The sequence below is a fragment of the Lagopus leucura genome, unplaced genomic scaffold, assembly GCF_019238085.1.
Source record: "Lagopus leucura isolate 7727_CA_CO unplaced genomic scaffold, USGS_WTPT01 Super-Scaffold_100037, whole genome shotgun sequence".
Classification (NCBI taxonomy): domain Eukaryota; kingdom Metazoa; phylum Chordata; class Aves; order Galliformes; family Phasianidae; genus Lagopus; species Lagopus leucura.
Window position 1 is genome coordinate 4,374,257 of NW_024962286.1, and position 17,443 is coordinate 4,391,699.

Here is a 17,443-nt window from a genome sequence, read left to right on the forward strand (position 1 = left end):
GCAGAATCCAACCTGTTTTACCTAGGCAGGTGACAATGCTCAGCTGGACAGGGGCAGGAGAGAACAACCCTCCTGCACAACACAGCTGTGTGCTGAGCTCAGCACAGCCCCCAGGTTTGTAATGAATCTTGCCTGCACCAGCAGCCCAGCTGCCAGGTTAGCTTGTCCCTTATCTGAGCTCAGAAGGATGCTTCCTCTGGATTTCTGCCAAGTTCTATGTTTCAGGCATCTGGAGAATAAGCAAAAATCATAACAATTAATGCTTCAGCAGCAATTCCCATCTAAGAGTCAGGAACAGTTTTACAAATGTTAATCAAAGGAGCTTTGTGGTACTGCTGGGAAATAGCAGAATGTCTCCATAATCTGCAGATGGGGATACAGAGGCACAGCATCCTGTAAGGTTATGATTTACCCAAAACAGCTATGTTTTTGAAGTTACTCTTTACAAACTGTATAATCAATGGATATTAAGATGTTATAATCACAAAATAAATGAGAGTTAGGCGAAGTAGACTATGATAATAAGGAGAATAAATGGAAGGTTTACCTGTATGCTAGGCTCACCTACAGAAAGAACCAGAAGAAAGGATCTCCAGGTGAGATCCTTCCCCACTGGTAGCCAGCTCTTAAATAGGTCTAGGACAGGTGAATTGCCTTCACCTGTGCTCCTCTGGCTGGCTCATGGCTCACCTCAGGTGATCAATCAGAGCTTCAGGCTGTGATGCAGCAGTTCCCATACACGAGCACTTTCAATGGAATTGATACATCTTTTGAGGTGAATGGCAGCACGAGGGCGAAACAGCCTACAGGAAAGTGGGAGATTTGGAGAACCGTCCTCACTTGTGCACAGCTTCCAGGATAAGACACACTTTTTACAAAGGGAATTAACTGAGTATTCTGTATTGAAACACTCAAACACAAAATAGCTGAAATTTAGTGCTCAGGCCTTTCTGAAAAGCAGAACCCCTCTAACGTGATGCTCACTCAACCTATGCCTGCCAGATCATTTCACGTGGGACCAGGGATAACCTTGCTGCTGGTTCAGGTATCCACCTACACTGCACAGCCCCTGTGCATCAGCCAGCCTTCAGTCCAAATGCTCCTCTGCAGAAATCAGGAATGTCCCGTGGGGCTGATGGATGCTTCAGCATCTCCCCAGGCTGTTTGTCAGGAGCTGGAATGTCTTTTGTCTGCATCTTGAGGACTGAGAAGGCAGCCTGGGGAAAGAGGGATTTGAGTCTCAGCTTTGCATCTATTCAGCACATTCTTTTTTTTTTTCTTTTCCTTCCCTGCTCTCATTAATTACTTCCTCATGTGCTGGTTCCTGCCTGAGAAATGCTGGGGATTCCTGAGGTTTTGACAAAGAGGACTCTGGAAAAGGTTAAAATCCTGAATTAGGGAATGCCAATCACTTCCACTGATTAAGTCACTCCAATCTATCACTTTTAACTACTCTACCATTGTAAGAAACTCAGTTACAGTTTTAGTTCTGTATTTTTGCACCAGATACAGAGCCAGGGAAACTGCAGCCCAACAGAGAGCGAAAGGGTTTGCTTCTCACTCGTGCTCTGTCAGTGTTTGTGCTGTTTGAGCTGTGCAGCCTGCTATTGGAGTTCCAGCAGACTGTAAATAGAACCTATATCCCCAGCAGCCAGAAATCCTTCCTTTTGGTCCTGTTCTTCCACATTATGTATAGAGAGGTCTCAGGGCCCACAGCAGCAGTAGCTGTTCTCTGTTCCTCTAGGATGTTTTCTAATTTTCAAGGAAAGCTAAACAAACCCAACGAGATCAGGGTTTACCAGTAGGTCACCCATCATTTGAGAAGCCAGCTCAGAAGCTCCTTCCTTTCACAGACTGCTACAACACCCCACATTTCTTGAGGTGCACAGCTACTGAGCCTGAGTGTTCCATGAAAGTGCAGAGGAGAAGCACCCTGAGCTGTGAAAACTGACCACAGGTGACAGCGCTCTTGAAATCTGTATCAAAACCTTTTGTGCCTCAGGGATTATCTGATCATCTCCCTTTGCCTCCTCTAATCTGATGATGGCTTTCAAATAATAATCTGAACGAAACAGCACTTCCCATTGGAAAGCTCAGACTGTAGGTACTTGTAAAAAAAAAACACAAGCCACTTTTTTCCCCTGGAGAGCAAGGCATGCATATTAACCATCTGTACAGATATTACAGTCCTGGAAAGGTCCATCACTTTAATCAGAGCTTTGGATTTCAGATCAGGCATCTAATTGGCTGCAGGAATGTTTTCAACCAGGTTATGTAAATGCTGCCAAGAATTGTCTGGAAAAAAATGCCTGTAAGAAATGTACCTTTGTGCTAGGAGGATACAGGGGGGAGGCTTTATTGTTTAGGGACAGCAGTTTCACAGCTGTATTTATAAACCTACCTGTCAAACTGGCAACATCCACAACCCTTTTTATGCAACTAAGCAACTCTAACTATAACCAAACTCCTTTATGGGACTTGCAATTGACATCCAGGTAGACACACTCAAAGTATCAGTGCTCAAATATTGGAGGGCATAGGATGAACAGGTGTCCAGTATAGGAAATGAGGGGTACAAACATTTAGCAAATGAGAGCCTTAAATTAAACTGCTCTCAGGAGCAGCCTTCATCTCAGCCTCTCCAACAGTCAAGGGTGGGAAAGCTGAACCATTCCTTCCTTCCTGTAACAAGAAGTGACAGCTTCTAATTTGAATCCATTAGATTGTTCCATAGGGAACCAATGGGGCCATTTCTCATAATGTATTTTTCACACTTTTTGCCTCAGTATGGCATGCTGGCCCAGCTATCTTTGTTACCAAGCCTGCTTGGGGATAAGCTCCTCGAGGCCACGGTCATTCACACCTCAACTCTGGTTTAGTGTATGGAAGAGTTCCACAGCCAACAATCAATCAGTTACAGAAAGACCTCTAGATATCAGGACTGCTACCTGCCTGCATTTCCAGCTCTACTTGTCTGAACAGCATAAAGGAATCAAAGTACTATTGCCTGTTTCTTCCCTGCACTAATAACAGAGGCCATATTTGGAGATAAAATCTGCACAAGTGCCTGTTAGTCTCATAGATCCTGTGGCTGTACACACAAACAGCCCATTTGGCATGCAGGCACTCGGCTCTCGCACGAAAATGCATGTTCTAGCCAGCACTGCCTGCAAGCCCAACCTCAAGAAGCAATTATAATCACATAAGCTCTCATTCTTACGTAACACCAAGTAACAAACCTCATGGAAAGCAGCTCTCCAAGCTCTGTTTGTATGATTTAGAAAAGGGAAAAACCCCAAACAAGCTCTGTTTGTACGATTTAGAAAAGGGAAAAACCCCTTTGGTGCATACAAGTTCAAGGCCCTCTTCTCGAGATGAAGAAGGGCTGTTAATGGTGGGTTCAAAAGAGCACTGCTGAGTGCCCCAAGGAACACAGCATTGGACAGTTAGGATGATACTCAAGCTTTTTACCTCTGAAAGCTTCCAGTTTGCTCCCATCTTTCCTCGCTCCTTGTTCATCTGCCTGCTCAGATGCTCCTGTAGCAAAGATGTAGTGTCCCTTCTGACAAGTTCCCCAGTGTCTGCACCAGCAATAGGATTTCATGGCTTGGTTTGCAGATGAGCAAAGCTAATGTCTGCAGTGATCTCTAAACCTGGACCTGCAATGGGCTGCCTGCTTTTGTTAAGGATTGAAAGGGTGTGCTTGCTTTTCACGTGTTTACTTTTAAAAAGTGACAGAATTTTCCGAAAGGGTTTAAATCTCCTGCTGCAAATCTGCCTATTTCATACAAGGACTGTGTACACAGCATACTAAGTACAGCCAGACAAGCATAAAAACCTTGTTCTCCTTGCAGGGAGATTCAGTGCCAAATATTCATCTACAGCCATGCAGAACTTGATCACAGGTACACGAGTAAGTTGCTCAAGTAATTGCAGAAGCAGGAAAAATGGAAGATTAGCTTCCTTCTCTACTCTGTGGCTGAGAAAAGAAGGCAAAATCTTGATTAATCGCTGATGTAATCCCACTGACTTCACTGCAGTCACACTTGGGATCACTTTGGGATATTGAAGGCTATGTTGATGCTGCAGGATGCTGCACTCACAAGCTTTCTCATGCATTAGCATTCTGATGTGGTAGAAATTCATGGCATAATACAGCACTGAGAATCTTAAGATAATAAGGAGGCAAAGCTGCCTGCTGTCACCATTGCTAGCTAATTATAGCAGCATGGACAGACTTCCATTGCAGAATTCCATATGCCACATTCATCCAGTGTGACAAATAAATGTTAAAAAGAGAAGACATTTCTGATTTTGGAATCCTCCAACTTTAAGGCTAGATTAAGTAACTGAATGACCATTTGCCTGTTTTTATCATGCAGCTTTCCCTCTTGCTTCTAGGTGTGCATCTGCTGAAATGGGTGGCGTGGAAGTCAGGGAAAGGGCTAACTTTCTTAAGGACCCTGTCATGTCCATCAGTTCATAGCAAAAGAACGAAGATACATTCCTTCCATCGTCTTTCAGCCTATATGGGATTAGAACGCTACGTGCTCCTTGGTACTATTTTGCACTTCATTTGTATTTGTGAAAATGACCATGTAATAGCAAGACAGAATCTGGCACAGATGAGTCCTCATGTTGTCAACAGAAACTAGCAGTGCTGTTCCCAATTTTTGGTGGTATTGCTCCTTATTTATGGGTAGAACGGTCCAACACACACAGCACTAATATTTAATGTATGAATCAAAGTAAGCATGTCCTCTTCTGAACCAAAGAGGCGGCTTTCACCTTCCCTAGACATTCTTTTTAAACAAACGAATGCAGACAAGTTCCACAATGTGCTGGGAACCCTTCCAATCACTTTTTCAAATACCCACTGCAAAATGTTAAAAACAATATCACTGCCTTGGTCTTACTTGCCTGAATAATTTATTTAATGGTCAGAGGCCAATTATACTACATTACTGTTAATTACACTATTTTAAAGCTGGAAAATCTCCACCAAATTCAAGAGTTATCAGATTTACACCCCTGCATGTCACACAGAGCTGGACTCGTGCTTTGCCTGTTATTTATCAGTTGCCTTATTTGCCTTTAGGTTTATTGGATACAGATGGCATCCCAGGATAGACACAGGCCTTTTAACATATACACCTATTAGCTTTGAAAAGACTCTTGGTTTATTTTAAATCTCCTGTTGTTTAGACTAGTTCCCAAAAGGCCAAGGCTCAGGATTAAAGGAAATCATTCCGTTCTTAGAATCTCAAAGATTCAAACCCTGAAATCTGTATTGACCTGAAGTCATACTTTCTCCAGTAAGAAATGCGGTTTAAAGAAATCAGGATTGCTGTTTTTTAGTGCTAAAAGTTGCTGGCAAGGAACAAAGAGGGATTCCCCTTGGGTGTGGATTCTATTAGGCTGTGCTTCCATTTGCTTCAGAGGAGAGACCTAGATGTGGAATTGGACTTCCTCAGAGTTAATTCCCAAAGCTGAGTGTTGGATGTAGGTCAGTTTATGGCTTGTTCTGAGACTCAGCTGAGTTTGAAATACTGCAGTTCTCACTAAAGAGTGGAAGCCTCACATATCTTTTTTGTTCTATCCAGGTCATTGCCTCTGAAGGCATAACGACAAGGCGTAATCATAACCTCAGCACAGATTTGTAATACATGAATCAGGGAAAGGTGCCATTTCCAGGCTTTGCTTTTAAGGAGATAATTCTGAGCCAGTCTTTCTGCATGCAAATTCAGATATTAAGCATGCAAAATAGGCAGAACATGGCTGCTGAGGAAAGCGTCCTATATATGACCTGAAGACACATCTTGCACAGCCTGTTTTCCCCCCAGCAGCGTATATTTTGTTCCAAAATCCTGTTCAATCATCTTCAGAAAACATCTCTAGATTTCTGCTGCTGGAATTGCCATCGTGTGGGCAAGGCATGGCCCAAGACTCACATCACAGGCTCACATGCACGTCAGCGAGCTGCAAAACGTGGAGTTATATCCTAATAAAGGCTCGTTAACAGGGCTGAATCCATGCAGCTTGGCTGGCCCTGCATGCCTGTAAGGTGAGGTGCCTGGGGCAGAAGCCTGCAGCCTGCGACTCTTTCTGTGTAACAGCGACATCCAGTGGGCAAAAAGAGATTCCCTGCAACACGATTGGAAAATCGTTCATGAGAAGTTTGGCTTTGGGCAGGTCTTTATAATGGCAGCAGCTGGGATGCTGTGGATTTTCCCTCAGATTTTTGGTCTTTTTGGTCTTTATAAGTTGTAAGCAGTGCCTGTTGTGCAGAGTCCTTTGGAGCTGCAGGGCTCTGGGTAGCATTCACGGGTGAGCAGGAAAAGGAATGGTGCTTTATGGTCATGCTGCTCTATTCCTGAGTGCACGCCGTTATCAACAAACTGACGAGTGTCAGTGTGAGAGAGCGTTTCTGCTTCAGGAGCAGGAGATCCACGAGAGCACCTGCAGTGATCTTGCAGGAAAAGCCGAGCACCTGCAGAGCCAATAGCACGCCAATGGTGGCGCCGAGTCCCCACATCACCCTTAAAGCGAGCTAACTCGCCCTAAAATCTAACGCTCAATCGTTTAAATAAACGCAGCTTGGAGCAAACGCTGACACTCACCACAGAGCAAAGCGCGTTCCCGCCCCGCGCAGTTCACCTCAGGCGAGGCGCTGGCGCGCACCCCGAGGCTTGGCGGGCCCGGCCCATGCCGCGGGGCTCCGCGCGCGCTGCCTGACGGGATTTGTAGTTAGCGGCGCCTCCCTGTCGCGGAGCAGCGCTCTCGGAGAACTACATATCCCAGCGTGCCCCGCGGCTGTCAGCGCGGCGGGAGAGGCCTGGGCGGGGCGCGCTAGGGGCCCCGGGGAGCAGGGTAGAAGAGAGCCACCGCTGCAGCACCCGCGGGGCCGGCCTGGCTCTTCGGCTCGGTAAGAGGGGCGCCGCGAGGGAGCTGCCAGACTCGCGTGGGAGTTCCCTCGGCCGCTCCGCCTCCGGGTTTCGGGTTACCTCAGCGAGGTGTGCGGCTACCTCGCGGCCTGGGCGGCGCCGCGGCCCTGAGGAGCGACGGAGGGGCTGTGCGGGGCCCGGGGCTGCGAGCGCCTGGCTCGGGGAGCGGGCACAGAGCGCCGCGGGGCTGCCAGGCTGCCGGGGAGGCTTGCGGCCCAATGGGAACCGGCAGCGGGTGCCGCGGATGTGGGGCCGGGGTCGGTGCCCGTCCCAGGCTGCCCTCAGGCTGTGCTGCTGCCGCCTGAGCTCCCGTTTTCTTCTCTCCCCAGGCCGGCGGAGCGGGTCGGCGTCCAGCTCCTGCGCCGAGAATGAATGCGGGAAGGGCACGAACGCGGCCGTCGATTAAGGACAGCGGCTGTCTGAAGGGCTCTCTGGATTTTGCTGTCTCTCCTATCTGCCAGGTTTGTGCCCGTTAATTTTTTTCCTTTTTCTTGCACTGGGTTGGGGGTAGGTCAGCTCTCAGTGGCTGCTTTTCTTTCTGCTGCGTTCAGCTACGGCTGAGCCTGTCGTGGGATGGCTCTGCCTGCTCCTGCTGATTTTCTGCTGCTTTTCCTCTGGGTGACCAGTGCTAGCTGCCCCATTAATGTCCCAGGCTGTGAACGTGGCTGTTCCCTACTCTGAAGCAGGTACTGCAGCCATGTCCTCACTTGCTACAGAGAAAACTGACTGAAATGTTGCAACTGTTTCCTGCTGGGCATTTTCTATCGCTGGGCCATATGCTGTGTTATGAATATAACTCAGAACTGAAGCACATGTGGCTTTTTTTTTTTTTTTTTTTTTTTTTTACCCCCTGCATGTTTCTATGATATTTGTCATCTTTTCTGAACTGACGAAGACCAGTGACAGCAGAGGACAAACTTAAGGAGATGCTTCAGCTGTATTGTAAGCAGTGTGTGCATTTGGTCTGATTTTCTTGCTGACACTCAACTCTAGAATTTGCTTTCTTGACTAAGAATTAAATGAGGGCCTCGTTTACTGTAAATAATGCACATCTGTGTCATATTGATTGCAGAAATCTAAAAAAAAAGGCTTCAGTAGCCTTGGCAGAGCTAGTGAGCTGCATGCCTTTATGGGATTTGCTTTGTGCTCTGAGTTACAGTTGTCTGCTTTTGTGTCTAGTGCAGATAACTCCTGCTGGGCCAATGACATTTCCCTTCATGAAGTTCTTCCTGAAGGTGGCCAATTAATATGGCAGTAGATGGCATATCAGGTGACTCGCGTTGTAGTCCCATAGCTCCTGTTGTTGTATATTTGGAGTGTAAAGGAACTGCTCTGCCTATTTTATTGTTTTGATTCTTATCAAAATTACTGCTCCATTAGCACTGGAGAGCTCTTCTGCTGCAGCAGGGGCTGGGTGTGTGTTTGTACTTCAGACTGGTAAATAACCAAGGCTGGAATGGGGAGAGGCAAAATCTGCTCAAAAGTGGGCAGATTCTGTTCCTTGGGAAACTTACGGAATTTAAACGTTTTTGTTCCCTCCGTAATGAGAGCTGTAGTTTTGTTTGAAATTTCCCAGAATAGAGAGTGAGTCTCCTAGCCTTTAGACCAGCTGTACGTGGGAAGAAGCAGCAGTGGAGTTGTATCTGTGCTATCAGGACAGTAAATAGCTTGATCTTGGACCTTGATCCACATTCTTCCTTATTTTTTTCTTTATTTGTTTTAATTTTTTTTTGCTTGTGTGACTAATATGGGCCAGATTCTGGAGAACAGAATGAGGATATATGTTCTGTTGGCACTGTCACCAAATCCATCCATAACCATGGCTCCAGTTTCCATCTGTAAAGCTATCCAGAGCTGAAAGATAACATCTGTGCTCTTAAAATGTGCAGAATTGTAAGGGAATTGGTGTATGTACTGACCCGCAAACCTTTATTGAGTACCAGGAAGGAAAGTAACAGCTTACTAGTCAATTCGTTCTGCTCCTACGCAGCTGATGTCTCTCTAGCCAAAGGCATGTCAGGATAGATTAGACTTAAACCTTTTGATCTGCTTCCAGTGCACAGAAAGGGCGAGTTGTAGGCTGGAAAATGGCAGGAGTGCAATGTTGACTGTTCTAAAAGCCTGAAGGGGAATCTGGAGGTTGGTAGGATGAGATATGAAGGCTCAGCAGAGGTTCAGATGGCTTTATGCTGCAGCTTGCTCTATGCAGGAAGGTTCTTTTCATTTTAAAACGTTGGAGGAAGTTTTGTTCTTAAGTGGTTTGTGATCCTGTTGAATCACCACTGAGGGCTCCTGAATCTACAAAACCTACAAATAATTATATCACAGAATCATAACAATGTGTTTTCTCCAAGTCACTGCTCAGCCCACTGTTCAGCTCCATCAGCTTGAGCTCAGTGCTTCCTCCTCCTCTTGATTCTTACTCATGCAGTAATGGCAGTGTTCTGGTTGTTAATGACTTTTTAGGGAGAATAACTGCCATTCTGGACGGATGAGGCAGTTGTGTAAGAAGATGAGAGGACTCTGAATTTTTAAGTTATTGAATCCTTGCTTTCATGGTAAAATAGGATTTGACAGCTGGTGTGAAGGACATACAAACCTAACTGCTCAGCACCACCAGCTCTGGGCCAGGTACTCTTGCCTCTGAGAAATATATCAGACCAATGACTGAGTGAGAGCACAAACAAGATGGGAAGAAACATTTCTGGACTTTGGGATATGTTTTTGTGTGGCTCTGCATTTTGAGGTGGTTGAAAATAGGGCTGGGAAGGAGTTTCATGAGGTGACTGAGCCTATGCTTTGCTACAAGGCACGGTTACATCTGAGCCATTCCTAATAGACGAGTTGAGCTTGTTCTGTAAGTAGCGGAGATTTTTCAGTTTCCCTGGATGAGTTGTATTTGGTTTTATGAAATATGCTATTGAGGAAAAAGCGGATTTTGCTCAGCTACTGAGCTTTTCAAGGCTTTAGGCAGCAATCTGCAAGCTGTCAGGTCCAATTAAAGCAAGTGGCTGGAGCTGATATGTTTTTCTCCCTCCTGGAGAGAGCACAGTTCATCAAAAGCCAGAAGGAAATTTCATCAGGCTCATGAGCAATTATCTTATGGGATGTAATAAGAGATGCACTAGATGCCCAGTGTGAACTTTCACTTATAATCACTCCTAATTCTCCAATGAGCAGATGAGCACTGATCCTACCAATTTGAAGCCTGAAGTTTTTGTGCTCAGTGGAGAGAAATTGTTTTGTAGAATTTAGCTGATGGTGACACACAGCTCTGAATGTGAGGCACGCCTGACTTGACAGAAGGTCTTCCACCTCTCTGTGGTACACTGCAGCACCTATTGTGGGAAGCTAGTGACAGCTGTTGATTTTTGGTTGACCTGTGGTGTCTCCTGGAGATTCTTTTCTCATTTGTAGGGGCTAACGTAAATATTGACCTACTTGCAACTCTTGTTTCCATCAGTGTAGTATGAATTGTATTCCATCAGTGTAGTATGTTAGTCAACATTGAGCTGATTCATTAAAAATACTGCTGTATTTCTGCTGCTAGTGATAGGTGGTGTAGCTCACACTGTCACTTTTTCACTCATTATTTTGCACTAAGGAAATTGGGTCCTTTTGGATTGAGGTGATGCAGATGAGTGCTTGGTTTTCAAGGCAAGGAGTCAAGCTTCTTAGAAGGATTTGCACAAAATTACTGTTATTGAGCAAAACATTAACAAAGCTGCTGCTGCTTTTAAGCCAGTATCCTTTATCAGGCTGGAAGAATAAATAGTAAATTGGCATGATGACCACAGAGAGCATTGCTCTTACAGCAGTGAAAGGAAAGGCAATGTTCTCATCTCACCATAACAGCTAGAATACAATCAGTATGAACTGAATGCAGAGTTCAGATTAGACAGAGGGATCACCAGGCTGGTGTCTGTAAAGGACAAGTGTGGATTGCAGAGGTGAAATGCAGTCAGTGGGACTGTCCTTAAGCACAGTGCCTAGCAAGTTATTTTTAGTGTTTCCTCGCCATGTGTCCCAGTATTTCAGGATGCACGCTTGCTCTTCCACAAAACAATTACAGTGAAGTTGAAATGACAAGATGTTAATCCTTGAGCAAAGGCATATTAATGTCCTGCTTTGTTCTGTTTATGTAATACAGTTAAATATACTTTGGGAGCAGGTGAGGCATGAGGTATGGAAATGGTTTGACCTCACTCAGGCTTTTTCATGGTTGATAGGTTTTAAAAAGCAGCTACCCTATTTTTAATTTTTCTTTCTGCTGAGAATAGCCTTTCAGTAAGGATGGCTTCATTTAGCTGATAGTGATACTTTACCCACGGAAGCATCATCTGCTCTTCTCTTCTGCTCTGTGCCAGCGATGCCATTTTGCAAAACTTGGATTAAACAGCAATGCTGTCAGCGCAAGGAAGAATATCCTGATCTGTGGTGAGCTGTGAAATGAGGTGTTGTCGAGGCCTTGTGGCTTAGCAGTGCGGTATTAAACTGTGTGCTTCAGCCAGTTCTGCAAACCCTTTTGGTGGGCTAAGGAGGAATTTGATGAATTTGGTCTAGTTCCTGCTGGTTAAATTTGCTATGTAGCAGCTGAGATGGTGCCACGGTTCTAATCCAGAAGATCTGGTGGTGCTGGGGCAGCTCGCAGCTTGTGTCTCCTGAGCTGTGGTCAGGCACTGTGATATTTCTTGGCTCTCTCTGCCCTCTTTGTCTGAGCCACTGAAGATCAGGACTTGGAAACTGCCTTCTCAAAGTGGGGCTGCATTACACTTCAGTAACATACAGAGCAGTGTTGGGTAAGAGAGATGCAGCGTTCACTGCCTTCACCTCCAGCGTTGCCTCTGTTGCCTTAAGCTTTCTTTCATCTCCAGGATATAAACAAAGCCAAATCCTTTGCAAACTGTATTTCAATTGGAGTGTGCTCACTGTCTTGGCCATCTGTTCACTGCCCTTACCAGTAGGGCTTGAAAAGTAGAAGAACCACTCTGTTACAGTGCAGGAATAATATGCCTGGTGCTTTCTGTTGGTTCCTGGTAAGATGAGTGTAGTTTCAGCCTGTTCCATTGAAATTCTACTTAGGTACCAATTTATGCTAGAGCATGGTTGTTCCAAGATCAGCTTATAGCAAAATTAAGCTGAATCAGATGGCTGACTTAAAGAGAAGCGTTGCTATCAGGATTGAACCCATCCCTGTTTTTCTTTAGTCTGGTATCACTGATGTTTTTTTCATGACTTGGAAGTGGTTGGCTTTGATCTACTGAACTTTTTCTGTGATCTGCAAAATGTGCTTCCTGCAAACAGGGCAGTTCAACTCCTGCTTGCCTAACTTTGCAGCTCCGCCCCATCCTTCAGTCTCAGTGGATAAACAAGACCTGATCTGACAGTGCTGCTCTTTGTGTGAGTGTGAGCTGTGGAATGAGATCTGGAAAACAATAAACAATGAAATGAGGCTGGCTGAGTGCTTTTCCACATCAAGAAGCGGGCCTGGTGCTGTGTTATAAGGCAGTGTTACAGCCCAGTGTTTGTAAATTAATAAGGCATTGTAACAGCTATTCTGAAAGCAAAACATCTTTCTAATGTATTGCAATTTAGTATTAGCCATTATACCAGAGATACACTTGTGGGTTATTAGGGTTTTATGTGACCCTGTCAGTAGTAGTATGGAAGCTGGTTGGAAACAAAGAGACTGAACTGAGATAGTAAATGTGGCTCTGAAGAAATGGGAGAGAATTAGAACATATATTTCCATATGGGGCTCAGTATGAACAGACTGTGTAAGAGCAGAACTTCACAGAAGGTAAAAAGAGAAGACCCAAACAGAGTGACTTGCAAGTGGTAGAGCTGGGTATCGAACTGATGTGAATTGAGGTTGTGTCAAATGAAATACCCTGGAAGAATCCAAAGTCTCTGACCAGAGATGGGAGCTGGAGAGCAGGGAGGTGAGGAGCCGGGGGCCGGGGCAGTCGTTGCACAGTGCAGCACACCTGGGGCACTGCCACGGCTGCAGCAATGGGGCTGATGGCTGCTGGGCTCACCTGGGAGCTGGGAGGGGATGAAAGCTGTGAGGTGCTCTGTGTGCCCTGCTAAGCCATAAAGGGTCATTCCCACTGTGTTGGGAATAGATCCTTCTGGGCCTGGCCTGCATGCTGCTGTTCTTGCATAGAATCCCACTGAAACGACTGAAGTTACAGTGTGTATCTCCTGGAGCCCTGTTGTTGAGTTGTCTCCTGAAGAATGGTCAGCACCATTTTGGTTACTTGCTTGTGCTGCAGTACAGTTACCTGGGATTGCTGCTGATGCAGGCAGTGTTGATGTGCTCTGTTCCAGGCTGTCTGTATTACATGTCTGTAAACGTTTGATGAGGTTTGCCCAGTCTGCACTGAGATGACGAAGGATAAAGCAAGTGACTTTTGTCTTGTCATCACAAAAATAACTGCAAGCCACTGAGGCCTGTCGTGTGAACAGCATCTTTTCTTCCTGAGAGAGATGAGTTGAGGACCAAAAAGCAAAACACAAACCAAGCACTTGCTAATAAAACTCCCAGCTGGAATCTTGCTGGGACACTTTTGTTCCGCTGGTTAAGGCCTTATCAGCACCGACCCAAAAGGGTCATTGTCCTGTCAGTGCTCTGTAAATGTTTGCATATCTTTTCTCTGATTGCTGCCACTTGCAGCTATTGATTGTTATGGCTCTGTTACACCTGTCATCATTTCAACTCTTTCTGATGCTTTTCAGTGGAGCAGTCTCATCAGCATGAACTCACTGTGCTGCTGAGGCTCCTTCTGCCTGCTCTGTTTCACAGAGAGTGAAAGGCCATGGAGACAGCTGAGACACAAGTTCACTTCCAGTTGCTGCAAGCCGATTTGATAAACTCAAGCCCATGGTTAGTGGTTTTTGTTGCTGCTGTTTCACTCTTCTATGAGAACAGAACTCAGGGCGCTGTTATGGGCCTCAAAGCAGGATGTAAAACTCCTTGGATCCGCTTCTAATTAAAATAAGCTTCTTTACCCATCTCTTAATTGTGCTGAGGATGCAAAAGCTTAAGTTTTCTTACACATTGCATGGTAAAAGGTTATGGGGAAGAGTGGGTCTGTGGCTGTGTGGCACAGTGGCTCCGTGAGCACAGTGCAAACACGAGGTACTGAGCAAACAGATAGTGAGCTTTGGGCGGTGCTGATGTGCCTGGTTTTGTCAGGCAAAGGACAGAGTGTTTTCTCCTGGTTATGTTATTTTATGGTATTTTATGGCCCTGACTGGATGAAATTTATGGATGAAACCTTGGCTCCTGCAGGAGCTGCCCAGGCCCCTGGGGTTCACCAAGGGGAGGATTTCACCCTCAACTGCTGAGCTCTGTGCCTGCTGTTCCCACATACCGTTGGAGCCCTCGTTTGGATGAAATAGGAAATGTTTGTCTTTTTTACCTTTTTTGTTTATCTCAGGTCTGAAGGAAGAAGAGATGGTACAAATCTCATGAGGCTTTAGCTTCATAAAAGTGATGAATACTGGTGCGCTTCAAACTCAGCAATATTGCATCCACCTCCACAAAGGGATTGGAGATGAAAGTGCTGCCTGAGGCGTCTGTTTGTAATGATTAGAACTGAAGATGCCACGAAGTTCACAAGGACATCTGCTTTTGGTGCTGCTTGCGTGAGAGGTGTTGGGATGTCACAGTGATGTGCAGCAGAAAAAGCCTGAAGCTAGAGAGATGCTATGGCTGAACAGAAATCAGGCTCTCTGCATGTTAGAAACTCGATTTTTGCATCAAATCACTCCTCCATACATTTAAAAGGGGATGTTTGGCTGGAGGAAGAGTTTATTTTTAGGCCTCAGTGGTTTCGCTTGCTTTATTGGTAGGCGGTAGTGTTAACTGCATGTCACATGGCACAGAGCTGCAGCTGCGTCTGAGTACATGTCCTACCAGCTCATCAGCTGCTTGTCAGCCCGGGCTGAGCTGTCTCTGTGCTGTGGCACTTGCTGAGATTGGCTGCATGTTTGGAAGTGGCAAAGTTTGGCTCTTGGCACTCTGTGCTTCTGTTGTTTTGGTTTTGTCGTTTGCTTTTTTTCATATTTCAGGAAATTGGGGATGTTACACATGTCTTTGGGTCTCCCTCTCCAGCTAAAAGGTTGTTAGAGCAGATTGTTCCAGAAGTCTGAGCAGCAGCTCTAGCCTTCAATCTTGAAAGCTGTATTCTTCTGTTTTCTTCTAGTAAAGAGATCTGTGAAGCTATAAGCTGGGCTTTGACAATCAATTTGATTGACTTCAAAGTTGTGGATGTTCTGCATCCGATTGCTGTTCACCTCATTTACTGATTGTCATGGCAACAGTAGGAAAGGCTGTCCTGAGCTGCTACTGATCCCTGTCTGCAGTGCACATCTGCTGCCTCCCCCTCTTGTTCCTGCTGTAGGTAGTGCTGGTAAGTGGCAGCACAGGGGCTCATACCCCTCACACCCAGTGCTCTGCAATGAATCTTTGGGTTTTTTATACAGATGACTCTGTGCCTGAATGGTCTGGCTAGTTTACACATCCTTCCCATGTGTGTTAAAGCTGCAAGGTGCCTGTTAAAATAAAATGCAGATTTTTCTATTCAGCAGGTCAGACCTATTCTGGAGCCTGGGTCATTTGTGGGGCTGGGGGGGAGAATTTCTTGCATTTATTTATTGAATTACTTTTGCAGGGTTGGTGTTAAGTTTACCCTAATACTATGAAGAAGCATGACTTCTGATTTGCTCACCAAATGCAGCTGTCATTTTAAAATCCCCAGCTGAACTGCAGTTAATATAAATGGAAGGTAGTCAGATGTATCTCAGTAATGTCATTTCTTTACTCTGCGTTTCTTTTGATGGTGATTACAGCAGGGTGGGGTGGATACTTCAAGGTGGGATTGGAGTTCTTTGCATTTAGGAAGTGGAATCTAGAAAACCTCCAGGCCTACTAATTGAACTGCTAATGAGTTTGTGTACCAAGGGTAAGACCTGGAATAGCATCTGCTTGCCTTGGTGCAAAAGTTGTTGCTGTGATGCATTGGATGATGTCACTTAATTTTATGTTGTCTTTGTAGGTGTGCTAAAAATGCAGCAGATGATGCTGGGTGCATTGCTGTTGATGCTGTCCATCTCCAAGGCCCCTTCCATGAAGGAGTTCTGAGGGTTGTTGTGCAGAGCAATGGACTTGGACCCCTATGCCAGCATGCAGGTTGGGATGCGGGTAGTTCGTGGAGTGGACTGGAAGTGGGGCAGCCAGGACAGCGGTGAAGGGAACGTTGGGACTGTGGTTGAGATCGGTCGGACAGGCAGCCCCACCACCCCGGATAAGACTGTGGTCGTGCAGTGGGATCAAGGCAACAGAACCAACTATCGGACTGGGTTTCAAGGAGCTTACGACCTTCTTCTGTATGATAACGCACAAATAGGTAAGTGTGGCACAGAAATGAGCACAAACTCTAGTGCTGTAAAGCCATCTGTAGCAGGTGTGTCACTTGCCTCATGTGCTAGCTGGCATGTGAGCTTTTTGCCACTGTTTGTGGACTGACGTTGAGCAGCAGTGAGATACAGAGCTTTTTTCCCCCCTTAAAACATGCTCCTATGGTTCTAACAGCCTTGTCAGCCTGGTTTCTGTGAACTTCATGTCGAGTTACATTCCTTTCTTTTTGTGTGCTAGGCGTCCGTCATCCCAACATCATCTGTGACTGCTGCAAGAAGCATGGCATACGAGGGATGCGCTGGAAGTGCAAGATGTGCTTCGACTATGACCTGTGCACACAGTGTTACATGAACAACAAGCACGATCTGTCGCATGCCTTTGAGCGCTATGAGACGGCGCACTCGCAGCCGTAAGTGATGCCTTAGGGGGAGGCCCACTGGCTGGGTGCTGTGCTGTCTCAGGAGATAGCCTCTGAGCTTTAAGGCTTCTGTTTATCCACCAGATTAGGCCGTTTCCTGAGCTTGTGTTAATATCACAATCCAGGCAGATCCTATTGTGAAATGAGCGTCATGATTTCCACTGTGTGTTTAGTGGAAATATGGATACATTTTTGACTCAGTATTATAGCTAACTCTAGGTGGTTGCACAGGGGTGTCTGTTTGCTTCTGCAGTTTGAGTTCTAGGCTCGAGAAAATCTGTGAGGTGCTGCAGCTTTGGGCTGAACGGTGTTTAGGGATGAACACCTCAGCGTACTATTGTAATTTAAAAAAATTTTTTTTACAGAGGGAAATTGCTGGGCAAGTTTGCTAGGTGATTTTTTTTTTCTCAGAACTCATCCTGTGCTGAAATTATTTCATTTTCTGAGGAACTTGGATGGCAAAAGATGTAAATAGACCTTGAAAAGAAAACTTGCTTTGTATCTGACCTTATCCAGGATGCTGTTTAAATTAGGTAGTGTGCTGCTTGCTGTCAGTGTGAGAAGAGAGTTTGGAAGGCTGCCAGTAAACTTGCCAGACCTAGTATTGTCCTGTGTGACTTGTCTGACTTTGCCAGTACACTGCAGCACTACTCTGGA

The 17,443-nt window shown here is 45.6% G+C and overlaps 1 protein-coding gene across 7 annotated transcripts in view; it reads left to right on the forward strand.

Moving 5' to 3' along the window:
* Positions 1 to 6,844: 6,844 nt before the first annotated feature.
* MIB2 (MIB E3 ubiquitin protein ligase 2) overlaps positions 6,845 to 17,443 on the forward strand; it is a 31,712-nt gene continuing 21,113 nt past the window's right edge. Inside the window, exons 1-7 of one of the 7 annotated variants that reach the window (XM_042883136.1) lie at positions 6,845 to 6,925; positions 7,274 to 7,405; positions 13,750 to 13,830; positions 14,387 to 14,601; positions 15,155 to 15,361; positions 16,007 to 16,357; positions 16,606 to 16,777. In XM_042883136.1, coding sequence (XP_042739070.1) covers positions 16,111 to 16,357; positions 16,606 to 16,777 — 419 coding nt within the window. In that variant the 5' untranslated portion in view covers positions 6,845 to 6,925; positions 7,274 to 7,405; positions 13,750 to 13,830; ... (1 more) ...; positions 15,155 to 15,361; positions 16,007 to 16,110. Of the gene's footprint in view, positions 6,926 to 7,174; positions 7,406 to 13,749; positions 13,831 to 14,386; positions 14,602 to 15,154; positions 15,362 to 15,622; positions 15,737 to 16,006; positions 16,358 to 16,605; positions 16,778 to 17,443 lie in introns of those variants that run through there. The other 6 variants (XM_042883140.1, XM_042883141.1, XM_042883142.1 and 3 more) reach the window with 6 other exon arrangements.